Below are 13,299 nucleotides of genomic sequence, written 5' to 3'. Positions count from 1 at the left end.
ATCCTGGCTCTGCCCTGCCTGACTATACCACCTGAATATGTTGCTGGATCATTCTCAGCCCTGCCACTGCCTCTAGCCTAAGGGACACGTGACAGAAGACAGGTGCCATTTGAAGAACATGTGAGTGCCCAATGGAAGGAAAGAAGAAAAGTTGGAGGAAACACGGAATGGTGAACACCAGGAGCCTGGAGAGAGGGATCCACGACCATATGAAAGCCTGCAGGGCATGTTACTTCCACTCTAGGGACATTAAGAGCTGAGGCCAGGCAGCCCTTGGGAGCGCAGGTCAAATATCACAACAGCTGCCCAGCAAGGAGAAACTTGGAGGAACAAGTTGTAAAATCTCTCTTCCACCTGAGGTTCCTAGAACCACCTGTTGGCCAAATCAGGTGTAGAACAAGTTGAAGGAGCCATGGTGGATACATCTACAGGACACAGCATGGCAGATGGTGACAATGGGGACTAGCTGACTGGTGAAATGAGGGAAGTCCCCCAGTGATGGCCATGACCCCATCTCCAGAGCCCACTTATGGCTTGTATGGTACCACAAAGACTGTGCAGATATGGTCAAGGCAAGAGTCCCAAGGTGGAAACAGTCTTCTGAGCTATCCATGTAGACCCAGAATCATCCCAAGGGTTCCATGAAAGGGAGACAGGAAGGTCAAAGGCACAGAAATGGTGACACACCAGGGGGACATAGACACAGGAAGATGCTCCCCTACTGACTTGGAAGGATGGAGGGGACCAAGAGCTGAGTAACATGAAGTCTTTAGAAGCTAGAAAAGGCAAGACAGATTCTCCCAGGAGAGTCTGGAGAGAGGACCACAGACTGGCCCATTCTAGAAGACCTACCCTCAGATCCAGAAAGAGTGCTATGTCAATTTCAGCCACCGTTTATAGTACCCTGCTGTAGGAGCTATAGGACTAACATACCTGCAAAGGATGGGAGAAACACACATGGCTCCCTGGTATCTGGATCTAGGTCTACTTCAGTTAGGACACAGTTCAAACAGCGGCTCACACCTGGCCCAAACGCCTTAACTAACATGTACTGACTCTAAGAGGGAGGGAGCGTGGCTAAGGAACCCACACAGGCCCTGTCTCGGCCTCTCTAACTGCTTCCATGCAGAGGCTACTACAAGGCCGGCTTACTTCATTACGTGAGCTTTACGTTTTTCTCCTTTCCTTTTTCATGCATCATTCCCAGCATGGATCAGCTGCTGAGCTGCCCAGAGTAGCCCACCAAGTCCCAGCCAGAAGTCTGAAGCCTGAGTGCTCATCTAGGATCTACCTTCCGTTTGAGCCTCGGGTTCCCAGACTGTACAAAGCTGGTGGGAACTAGGTTCCCTGAATTCCTTGTCTCCCAGTGATCTCATTATAAGTGTCTCCTTGACTGTGACCACTCTGCAGGCATTAGGGGTGGTCAAGGGAGGTGGAGCATGCCGTCAGACCACCAGGGACTTCAGGATGCTTGTTGTCTGCTGCCCCCTGCTGGCTAGAATCTGGGACAGTAGTCTTCTGAAAGCTACCTGTGAGATCAGCCAGGACCTCATAGGAGATTGCTTCCAGAGCACAGAAGGAAACCAAGGCATGCACCAGAGCCCTGGATGGATAGTTGGGGGCATCTCTGCCACTTTCGCATCACCCCCTCCTCACGAGTGAGCTAGGTATAAGATACAGTGGCTTCTGAACAGGACTTTCATGGCCCCATCATTATCTTTGGGTTCCAGTAGCATTAGGACTCTCTCTCTAGTGTGCCTCCCACCATAGTTCACAGGAGTCCTGAGCCACAGCTTTCTTGGCTCTTGGGCTTGCAAATTTCCTAGGGCATCAAAAGGGACGATCCCCACCTAGAAGGGTCAGACAGGACCAATCAGGGCCCGTAGATGCCTCGTGTTAGTTGTGTAGGGGAGGCTGTGGGCTGTATACTGACTGACAAGTAGGGTGGGATCCTCTCTAACTGCAGAAGAAAAGGCAATGGAGGGGACACTGCACACAGAAAGAGAGAGCATGCCCGGCAATCCCTGCACTTGGAAGCAGGAGGATTGCAAAGTTCCAGACCAGCCTGAGCTGCACAGTGAGACCCTGTCTCAAAAACAACACCGGGAAGCCCGAAGAAAGGCTAGAAAAAAAAAGGGAAAATAAAAGAAAGGGGGGGAGTAATGTGAGGGGAGGGGAAGGGAGGAAAGGGGCGGTCTGGGGCCGTCATTCCTGGCCCTTCATTAAGGTCCCTTGCCAAGGTCCTCCTCTGCTCAGAGCCACACAGGTGCTTTGGCGGTGTGCACCATCCAGGGCTCTCCTGGGCAGCACTGCTGGAGGAGACAGTGAAGGTCCTTATGCCCTCCCTCCCTGCTCCACAGCTCAGGACTTGGTGGCCTCAGCAGGTCACGATGTCCCTTCCTCTGTCCTCTCCTGCCTCCCGCTCCCTCCTCACCACGGACACAGGTGGTCTAGTAGACTCAGACACGAGTCAATTAAAAATGAGCCACCTTTTCTCCTAGGCTAGGAGGGCTGACATGGAAACCCCTGGATGCCAGAGGTGTCCTTGTTCTGGTGACCTGGGGACTGAAGAATCAGGAGAGCTGCAGCGACAGCCCAGCAGGGAATACACTAGCACAGCCACCATCACGTCAAAGTTGTTCATTGATTTTCAGATTTTCCAGTCAACCTGAGTACAGATTCATTTGTTTGCTAAGCTCGGGCTGGATGTTAACTACAGGCATGATGGAAAAGGAAGTCACCCCACCCTTGCGGGAGAGAGTAGCACAGTGGATGCTGGCACTATCCGTCTTCCAGGAGTCCCCAGAGACACCAAGGTCAGTGGCAGTCTGAGGGGTTCTGTGTCTAGTGACTATAAAGTAATTTAAAAAAAAAAAAAAAAGAACCAAGAGAACCAGAGGCCCAAAATATGGCTACCCAAACTCAGGAAAAGGTGGCAGGAGTCCTTTTTGTAATCAGCACTGATAGAGGATACAGCAAGAGGCTGCAGCGGGCACTAACATGGGGACAGAGTGGGAGGAACTACTAGAAAAATAAAACTGGACATAACAGGAAGAGCAATGGGAGAATCAACAAAAACTACTTTTGCTTGAAAATACTATAATGAAAACCAATTGTGAGTGCTAATTAAAAACTTTTTTTTTTCCTTTTGGGACTGGAGAGAAGGCTCAGCAGTCAAGAGCACTCACTGCTCTTCCAGGGGACCTGAGTTTGGTTCCCAGCACTCAGATAGGGCAGCTCACAACCACCCGCAACTCTAGCTTTATAGGATTGCAAGCCCTCTTCTGGCCTCCTTGGATACCCATGTGCACGTGGCATATACACACAGAGACACATATATACATACAAATTAAAATTAATAAATCGTTTTTAAATATTTTAATTTAAAGTAAGGTTGATTACTGCACCCGAGCTACGGAAGGGGAGCTAGCCTGTGCCATTTGTTAATTTGGAGGGGGGGTGCTTTTGATTTTCATGGGCACCTATGACTTTGATCCCACAGTATACATGTATTTATATGTATCTATTTATACTGGAGATCAAACTCAGGGCTCCAGGATTGCTAAACAAGCTCGCTACCACTGTGCTATATCCACAGCCCTCAGAAATTAATCATAATATAATTTAGTATGAGTATATGCTAAAAAGCAGCATCGAAGTCCTTGTTAATTGAACCAGGGATGCTCGGGCTATACTTGCTGAATGTGGCCCACAGGCTGTGCGACCAACCACAGAGGAGTCACTGGCAGTCTCATGGCAACCAAGGACACCACCGCGCCCTGGGGCACCCTGCAGAGCAAGTGGGGCAGCGTGAGCTCAGTGCTCACTGCCCCAGTCCTCAGTCCAGCGTTTCAGACAGCAGCTCCTACCCTGGCCAGCCCAGTCAGCCCAGCCCGTGCCTAGCCCAGCATATTCCGGCAGCGCTGCCGCTCCTCCTCCTGCTTGTCCAACAGACGATTCTCCAGCTGCCTCAGTTCCCTGAGCACCGCCTTGCGCATGGAAGGCTCCAGCTCCAGTACTTTCTCGAGGTCCGCCTTGGCCTCCTCAGCGTTCCACACCTCTGCGTGAGCACGTGCGCGCACATAATAGGCCTTCACGATCCCTGCGGAGAGGAGCGAGCTGCACCCAACCGACCAGCCCCAGGGAGCCCTGGCATCAGACCTCCTGACCTCGATTTCTTCCAAGTGCTGTAACCAATTTCACCTTCAGAATTCTTGTATTGTTACCTCTGAGGACCTGAGCTTTGTCACCATCGGACCCTGTTATTGTGCCTGACCAATCCGAGTGATGGTGAGACTCAGTGCAATAATAAGGGTGGAGTACTTAGCGCCTGCAACAAATGTTGTGCTATCCTGCTTAGTGTTAGTTGTAAACTCCTTCTCAAATACTACCAAAGTCAATTTCATATTTTTCTTTCAATGTCGATTCCATATTTTTCTTTCGATTGCTGGCCTCCTTTCAAAGCCTGGTTACTACTCCCAAACTAATGGAATAACAGCCACATGCACATTTGAAAAGCATAAAAATAAATAAGATTTTAAAAACCACCTCCCTAAAGCCAGTGATTGTGCACACCTGTAAAACCCAGAGCTCTAAAGGCTAAGGTAGGAGGATCACAAGTTCCCAGTGAGCCTGGGCTACATGGCCAGCCTCAGTCTGAAACAAACAGCTCCCACAATAAATATCACCCACCTAGAAGCACCGACAATGCAGTTGCAGGCTTGGGGAAGTCAACAGGTTGAAAACAAGCTTCTGTGCCTCTCACCACAGAAAGGGCCACATGAGGCCAGTGCCAGTGGCTGTGACCTGGCTGTCTGTATCTCCCCCACCCCCACCTCCATCTCCATCTCCACCACCCCTGCTCCTTTACCCTCACCCCCCCACTTCTCCACCCTCACTCCTACTCCCCCACTCCCACTGCTCCCTCACCCCTACCCCCTCACCCCTGCCAGGGTTGCACCTGGGTGATGGCGCAGGATGTCGCTGGTATGCTCCAACACCTCGTAGTATTCCTCCTTCTTCAGCAGACACTGGCAGTAGTTGAGGATCAAGGTGTTGATCATCTTCTCCAACTTCAGCCACTCCACCTCCCAGGGCTTCTCCTGCAAGGCAGAAGCTCAGCCACCGACTGGGTAAGGCTCATCCCAGCCCACCCAGCCAGCGGTCACTCCCAACCTTAGTCTGAAGATTCCTCAGGCACACGATGGCCTCCTGGTACTTGGTGGCAGCCTGATCGTAGCGACCCAGCTTGTAAAGCCTATTGCCTTCCCCGTGAAGGAGAGGCACGGCTTGCATCCTCTCTTCATTGTTCAGATTCCATGTCTCCCTCTGGTACTCGCTCGGGGCCTCCACCTAGTCCAGGAGCTACACGTTATCCAAGAAAGGACCAGCGAGATGACCCCAGCCTCCTTCTGAAGTGGTTTGCCATGTCCCACAGTGAGGCACCACACCAAGTGTCGGGTATGCTGGTCAAGACATTGAGAACAGAGCAAGGAAGCAACGAGATCCAGCCCTGCCTTAAGCAAGTCGGTGCCTTTGGGGAAATTACAAAAAGGCTCCTTTCTTAAGGAAAGTTTACTTCCAGTAGTTGGAAGATTGTCATGAGTGCTTGCTGTGTTAGAACAAGACACTTTTATTGCCATCTGGAGAGAATTTGTCATCATAATAACACAAACGTGTAATGTCTACAAAGAGCGCTTTTGAAGAGATGTTCCCGCACAGTGCACAAACCACACAACTGTTCTTTTTTAGTTTTCCTTACCCTTAGTCATAAGCTGAGTCCTGACCTGGCCTCGACCTTGAGCCTGGCGCTTCTAGCCCCATGCAGGCTCTCTTACTGTGCCAGACCCAAGTCCAAACCCACAAGTTACAGGAACCAAGAAGGAGGCTGCAACCCTCAATCTTGCAGAAATGGAAGCTGACAGATGACCAATTAAATAAAGATGCTTCAAAAATGAAATTAAATCCCATTTTTCAAACGTTGTTTCCAAATGAGTGTTTTCCTTTGGAGGGGGTTTGCAACTTTCAGTTCTGCTGGGGTCCCTGACCAGCCTCTCGTTTACTGGAGAAGCAAGTGAAGTGGGCATGGGGTCAGGAGTCCTCAGGATCCCTCCTGACCGGGGCCAGCCCCTCCCACACCTGGTTCCCACCTGCAGCAGCTCAATCAGGAAGATGAGCGGCTGCGGCTCCTTCTGCAGTTCATCCAGGTCCTCGTAGCCCAGAGTATGGTATGCGAACATGTTGGCCAACCCGCACGTGTGCGCATGCCAGCCAGTGGGGTCCTTGCCCTCAGCCACCTGCCGTAGACTGCGAGACAACATAGGGTAGACTCCTGTGTGCTGTGGGAGAGATGAAGGAGCATTGTCTTAGCTGTCTGTTCAGAGCTAAGCCAGACCACACCCAGCCTGGGCTGGGCCCTTCTCATGGGCACTGCCATCCCAGGACACCTACCAGAACAACTGTATTTCACAGTGTGCCCAACCGCTCTAAACCTGTTGGCACCTCTAACCCTTAGGACCACCCAGCAAAAGAGTCACTGTGAATATCCCGGTGCTACCGCTGAAGAAAAGAAGCCCAGAGGGGTTAGACCTCAAAGCTACACAGTCAGGCATGACACAGACAGGATTTGAACCTGCCTCTCCAAGCTGTGCTTTGAGCCACACGTTGCCCCTTGATAGCCCTGTGGTCAGCATAATACATTCTTCCCCAAGGAGTCCTTGAGCCCCACAAGCCCAGGGCTTCCAGGACGTAGCGGTGAATGGAGCAGAGCCCTAAACCTGAGAGAGCCATTGAACGTGCCAGTGCACCTGTATGTCTGGTCTGATCCAGCTGCATCCAGAGTTGGCCCTTGGGGTTCATCAAGGCCTGCTCCATACTAGGCCTCGACTCTTTGGTAGAGCCTCAGAGCCACAGAGGTCAAGTTCAGATGGCTACAAAGCCACCCCTGTCCCTCCGCTGGTGGAAAGGACAGATGCTGAAGGCTGAAGGTCATTCTCCCCACCCCCACTGGCCCAGATTAGCCCACATGCCCTGGGCTGACTTCTGAGAGGCACAGCCAGATGGCCGCTGTCTGAAGGATTAAGGCTAGAATAAGGGAGGAAGCATCCTCCTCCCACCAGCTTGCTTTGGGGAGGAGTCCACTGGAGCCATTTAAGCAGGACCTCAGACAAAGGCTGCATTCTACTAGATACCTGCCAACCTGGCAGGTCTGGTGCCCCAGCCCACGCCCAGGGTTATGGAGTGACATCAGGAGCAAGATAGAACCTAGAAGAAGGAACCAAGTTTGACATTTTTCTAGCACCAATTTTGTGAAAGGGAGGGATCCTGGAGCCCTCCTACCAGGTTATAGGCTATAGGAGCAGTCATTGCCACCCATGGGCTCTAGACATCTGAGGACTCGACCAATCAGGGAGCCCATCATCATGGTTCCCTCTTTGCTCTGAGGTCAGTGCCTGGCTCAGGCCAAGGCCCTGTCTGGACCAGAGGCTGCCACCTGCAGTGTTACAGACCACATCCACTGACTCTCAATGTGTTGGGCTTGGTTGGGGCAGGGGGAGGGTCTGGTTTTTAAATTTATTTCCGGTGTTTAAGCACAAAGTATTAACAGAATATCGCAGACCCGTGATGGAATCCAGAACCCAAGTATCCTGCTGCGGCTGCTGCGGATACGTCTGCTAGCCCATTCCCTGCATGAACTTAAAACAGCTGCCCCTACCCATTGGGCAACTGGGGACCCAGATCCTGTGGAATCAGATTTTTTTTTCTCTGAGCACCAGCAACAGGTTCTAGGTGGAGACAGACCCTCGGAGGCAGACAGGGGACCAGGAACTCTCACTCATCCTGCCCCTCTGTACTGGGGGAGAGAGGGAGGAACCCCCATTCCTGCAAAGATATAACTCCAAGCTGACTGAACAAGGACAGTCCAGGTAGAGTGCAGGACAGTAAGTGACACCCAATGACTGCTTAGTCAGGTCTTCTTGGGCCTGTGCCTGCCCTACTGGTGACTGAATCTATGTAGAACTCTGGTTCCTGAGTAGAGGCTGCCCACAGAGAAGGGGCTGACTAAACATAGTTACATATACTCTTCCTAGGGCAGGTATTTTAGTTTGGTTTCCATTACTGTGATAAAGCACCATGACCAAAAGCAACCTAAGGCAGACAGGATTTATTTCAGCTTACAGGCCCACCTCCCAATCCATCATCAAAGGCCCCAGGAACTGCTCCTGGAGTGAGCAGCAGCTTATGGCTTTGCACAACAAATCAATCAACAAATCAAGACTGTATTGACAGCCTTCTGTGCATGAAGCCCACCATGTTAGCAAATATGCACCCTGAGCAGGTGAGGGGGCTCTTGCTGATGACAAAGGCTTGTAGACATAAAGCCTAAAGTAGATGCATAGGGGTCTTCCAAGCTCGGGGATGCCTCACTGAGAGCAAAGGCAGAAGGGGTGGTTCTAAATTCACACCACAGAATAAACCAACTGAATGAAGGCCTGAACTGATAGAAAGACATTGTTTAAGTTAAAGGAAATTAAGATTAAAATAATAACAACAAGAGTGTTGCGAAGAAAAGATGCTGGGCTTTAGTATGCTGAGGAACACAGGGGAGTCATGTAGTGTATGGCATCCCCTAGTGGTAGACGGTGGTACTGCAGTCTGGCTCTGTTAAAAGGTGCAAGTACTGGACAAGAAAGCTAAGGATCCCACTTGGATTTTGCCCCTCAGCTTGTTTGAACCAGAGCAGATTACTTCCCCTCTCAAAATCATATTCAGAGTAAGGCTCCTCAGTAAAACAAAGTAGTTAATCTTCAACATCCTTCTAGCTCAAAATATTAGCTTCTACCTTTTAATCGCCTTATGTGCACCATGACTTCCGCTCATTTATATCATATCCTGTGACTCCCAAAATAGCCCCAAACACGCCATTTGTTCATTTACAGATGAGGAGACAGAGTGGCAAGAGGAGAAAGAATCTCCCCAGGTCACTCCACACTAATAAAATACGTCTCAAATGCAATCTCTCTCTACCAAACTGCTCTTTCAAAAGGGTCATTAGCTCCCCACGAAATAAAGAGTATCTAACCACCATCCACTGTGAAGATCCAGGGGGAGCCTTGTGATAGACAGCTCAGCTTGTCAACACCTGAACTCACCCATCAATCTCAATCTTGCATGTGATAGGCAGGTACCGTGCGGTCCTCAGTGAGACGTTCACAGAGCTCTCCGTGACTTTAAAACAAAGACTGGGGGTGGGGAGGACTTGCCTGCCAAACCCAAATTCCCAGTCCCTAGTACTACATAAACCAGATGTGGTGGCACACACCTGTAATCCTCACACCTGGGTGGTAGAGGCAGGAGGATCAGAAGTTCAAGGTCATCCTCAGCTACACAGGGATTTTGAAGCCAGCCTGGGCTACATGAAACCCTGGACAAAAACAAATCAGTGAGAAGGAAAGGAGAAGAAAGAATGAAAGACTTTTCAAGATTTTAGACAAAAAGCTCATTTGTCAGAAATACAAGAAATAAAGGAATATATCAGACAATTACATTCAGAATCCAAATGTACATATCTCTAGGACCACTAACTCCATGACCTGAAAGGGCCAGGAAACCCAGGGAGACAGATACAGAGCCACACAGGTAAAGCCTGACACATTGGTTTTGTTTGGATCCTGCCTGCACACACAAATGCCACTCATTTCTAAAGAATAAATGAGCGACATGGGGGGGGGTGACCCAACAGGTAAGAGCATTTGCTGTTCTTTCAGAGGAATAGAGCGCAGTTCCCAGTACGCATGCCAGGCAGCTCACAACCATCTACAACTCCAGCTCCAGAGGATCCAACACCCTCTTCTGTACCCCATGGACACCTGCACTCATGTGAACGGATCCACATAGATACACGCGTGCATAGACACACTTAAAAATAAAAATTAAATCTTGTAAAGGGACTAAGTGAGATGGTCAGAGAATCCTGTGTCAGGCAATTAGAGAGTGTGCAGGGGGTGTTTGGGTTCTCTGGAGATTTAACAACGGTGCTGTGGCTGTGTTTTTCAAATGTCCGGTAGCTTCAGAGTCACCAAATCTAGTGTTCCCAAATGAATGGCCACGATGCCTGGAATTTGCCCACGCGGCGTGGGATGAGGAAGGGAAGTGCCCTGGAGGTATGAGGACTCGAGACAGGGTGGTGGGCTGATTGTGCCAGCCTAGGGGGCAGGTTCTTGATAGGCTTCTCCTGACTTTTGCAAGTTTGCAAGTTTCTCTAAGAAGCGCCTGTCTCTCCAAATCACAGAGCAAGACGTTGTAAAGATGACTTATGAGTGACGTAAACATGAACTGAGTCATAGAGCTGGAAAGAATGGGGGAGGGCAAAAAAGCCCAGTGACCACAGACTCCAGGACTTGCTTCACTGAGCAGAAAGAAAAGGGCAGGGATGACCCTCTCCTACTCCAAGGTCCTCTCCAAAGCTCCCCAGCCACCCATACATTTTATGTCTCTTTAAGGCCTGCTTTGCCTGAAGGTCGCCACGTTTGTAATGACAGACAATGGGAATTCAGGCTAGAATAGAGAGGCTTGTTTAGCCTTAACTTCCTGAACCTTGATGGTTCCAGGAAGAGTGTGTGGGGACCAAGTGGGGAAAGAGCCATGTGGCCTACTTACGATGGTGTCGCACCAGAACTCGGCCACTTCCCCGAGCCGCATGGATGTCAGCAGCGTCTCCCACACCTCCAGCTTGAACATGTTGCCGAGGATGATGCTCATGGGCTGGCCCACCTGCCTGCTGTCATCTATCACTGTGTGCTCCTCGTCACACTTCATGGTTCGGAAATGAAACGTCACCTAGTCCCCAGAACAGAGGGGTCTGATGTAGACATACCTCCCGAATTCCAGCGGCAGCCACCCAGCCACCACAGGTTCCTAGGGCTATCCTCAGAATCAGTTCATCTATGCCTGGTAAGCTAAGGTGCATCAGACACACCCTGCAAGTGCCCACAAGGAACCCATTCCTTTCCAGCATAGCCTATGCCCGTCTCTCACGACCAAGAGTCAAGAATCCTTCCCCAATAAGCTCAAATGTCCAGGGATGTGTCCATCCACCCTGGGAGACCCATCAAACACAGGGGACAAACACCAGAACTCCCGAGATTCCTTCCTATTCACTTGACATTTGGAGCTCTGGAAAAATCCCTAACCCCCAACCCCTCAGTCCGCACTAAAGCTACCCCAAAAACTACCCCCCAAAATAGCCTGTTTATAAACTCCAAAACAGGGCAGCCTAGGTGCATAGGGTGGGCAATTTCAGAAAAGCCCTGCCTGGCTGGATTAGGGCTGAACCAAAAGCTATTTGCAATGCCCTGGGCACAGCTGGAACTCAGAAAGGGACCATGGGGGCTCTAGCTGGGGGAAGGTTACTCACCCGGGAGCCCGAGATGAAGTTAGGGAGTTCTCCCATTCCCCCGTGCAGAATGGTCTTCTTAACACCCTCCACATTGAGGAGTAGAGAGACGTCCATGCTGCAGGGATGGGAGAGGTTTGTGCTGACTTAGATAATCCTACTGACACCCAGTTATAGACTGACTAGATAATCCCCCACAGGAAAGGACGGTTAAGCAGTTGGCACCTGGAGGATTTCCTGGCAGGGAAGGGACACAGGAGGAAGGTAGGACGTCTGGCCACTACAGACTCCATTGAGTCTGACACCCACAGGCTTTGCTTTCTTTCAATCTCAGCGAAAGAAGTCAGCTGATGTTTCCGTGAGGAGGGATTGGAGAAGGAAGGCAGCAGGAGAGGCGTGGGACTACCCAAGGGGAGAGGAGTGGAGGCCCAAAGCCACCACTGTCTGTCCCTCCTGCACCTGCAGTGCCAACCTTGTCCAGTCTCTGTCTCTTAGCACTTCCCTGGGAGCTGGGAAAAGTGACCAGAGGGCAGCAGCGGGGTCCTGACTTTGGGGTAACTAAGAGAGGTTGAAACAGTTCTGAGAGAAATTGAGGCACTCCTAGCACTAAGCTTCTCCCTCCACTCTAAGGTCTGGCTAGGCCTCAGTCCTGGGTCGTGTGAGACATTTAGGAGCCCCCGGGACCCCCTTGGGAGACGAGAAGAAAAAAATGTAATGTGAAGACTTAGTGTTTGGCGCCACCTTGTGGCCAACTCAAATTCTCATAGTTCTCTCAAAATCTTGAGACTAATAATGGACTCCGAGCGCCCCAAAATCAGTCTCTTCTGGACATTGATTCGTGACCAAGAGGCAGAACACTGACCTTGCAAAGGGGAGACGTTATAACTTGTATAAAAGCCAACCAGGGATTCCTTCATCAGAGAAAGGCCTTATGTTCTCCAATCCACCATTCCTCAATTCCCTTCTCCAGTAAGGCCTGGGTCCTGGGGTTCCCTATCTTCAGCACCCTCAAAAGTCTTGATTTCCATAAAGAGTCCTTGCCTTAAGAACAAATCTAGGCAAACTGGTCAGACACAGAGGATGAAGCCTAGAATTCTAGAAAGCCCTCCCTGAGTGCCAGGTCCCCAACTCAGGACTTGTTTCCATCCCAGTCTTGGGGAGCAAGTAATACGGAAGGCGCAGAGGCCTTTTCCTCTTCCCCACCATCTTTCTCCAGCCATATGACAGCCTAGAGGGGCATGTGTGTTGAGGAGGTAGAATGATCAGACAGGGACATCACTGCCATGACCATGGGGTGAGGGGAGAACCTAGGTCATGATCATAGGGTGAGGGGAGGAGAACCTAGGCCAGGGCCATGGTGTGGGGGAGGAGAACCTAGGCCGTGATCATGGGGTGGGGGAGGAGAACCTAGGCCATGGCCATGGGGTGGGGGAGGAGAACCTAGGCCATGGCCATGGGGTGGGGGAGGAGAACCTAGGCCATGGCCATGGGGTGGGGGAGGAGAACCTAGGCCATGGCCATGGGGTGGGGGAGGAGAACCTAGGCCATGATCATGGGGTGGGGGAGGAGAACCTAGGCCAGGGCCCAGCACTGACCCTAAGCTCCCTGCAGTGCTCTCCCCTGCCGTGGAGGATAGCCTTGTGAGTTACTTTATGATGACTCTCTTCATAACACAGTTTCTCTTTGGGGCATTTCTCCCTCCTGATCAGTTGCACAATGGGAAAGAAGGACCCAGCCCTCCTTTCCAAGCTTGACACTTTGCTACTGTTTCCATTTGGTGCTTTGCAGGGAGACAAAAAACCCACAGCAAAGGGAAGGGGCAAAGGGATTTGAGGGACCAGGTTTCACTGCTGGGTAGGGAGCGTCCATTGCCTGTTCAGGCCACAGACTCCAATCTTTTCAAA

At 50.9% G+C, this 13,299-nt stretch overlaps 1 protein-coding gene across 1 annotated transcript; it reads right to left on the bottom strand.

Annotated features, from left to right (window-relative positions):
* Positions 1 to 3,899: 3,899 nt before the first annotated feature.
* Aipl1 (aryl hydrocarbon receptor interacting protein like 1) lies at positions 3,900 to 11,512 on the bottom strand. Its single transcript, XM_041665690.1, has 6 exons — positions 11,417 to 11,512; positions 10,660 to 10,839; positions 6,150 to 6,338; positions 5,176 to 5,352; positions 4,961 to 5,102; positions 3,900 to 4,102 (listed from the first exon to the last, which is right to left on the bottom strand). Exons 1-6 carry the CDS (start codon positions 11,510 to 11,512, stop codon positions 3,900 to 3,902), a joined length of 987 nt encoding a protein of 328 aa, XP_041521624.1.
* Positions 11,513 to 13,299: the final 1,787 nt, after the last annotated feature.

This window comes from Microtus oregoni, unplaced genomic scaffold, assembly GCF_018167655.1.
Source record: "Microtus oregoni isolate MIOR12 unplaced genomic scaffold, Mior012 000015F_ref0000493, whole genome shotgun sequence".
Lineage (NCBI taxonomy): Eukaryota > Metazoa > Chordata > Mammalia > Rodentia > Cricetidae > Microtus > Microtus oregoni.
Note: the sequence above shows the minus strand (reverse complement) of the source record. Positions and strands in the feature narration are given on the sequence as shown.

Coding starts and splice junctions, on each gene's coding strand:
- Aipl1 (XM_041665690.1), bottom strand. CDS start 11,512: ATGGACGTCTCTCTACTCCTCAATGTGGAGGGTGTTAAGAAGACCATT. Junction 5,103..5,175: donor TGAGGAATCTTCAGACTAAG/GTTGGGAGTGAC, acceptor TCTGCCTTGCAG/GAGAAGCCCTGGGAGGTGGA. Junction 4,103..4,960: donor CATCCTGCGCCATCACCCAG/GTGCAACCCTGG, acceptor TCCTCTCCGCAG/GGATCGTGAAGGCCTATTAT.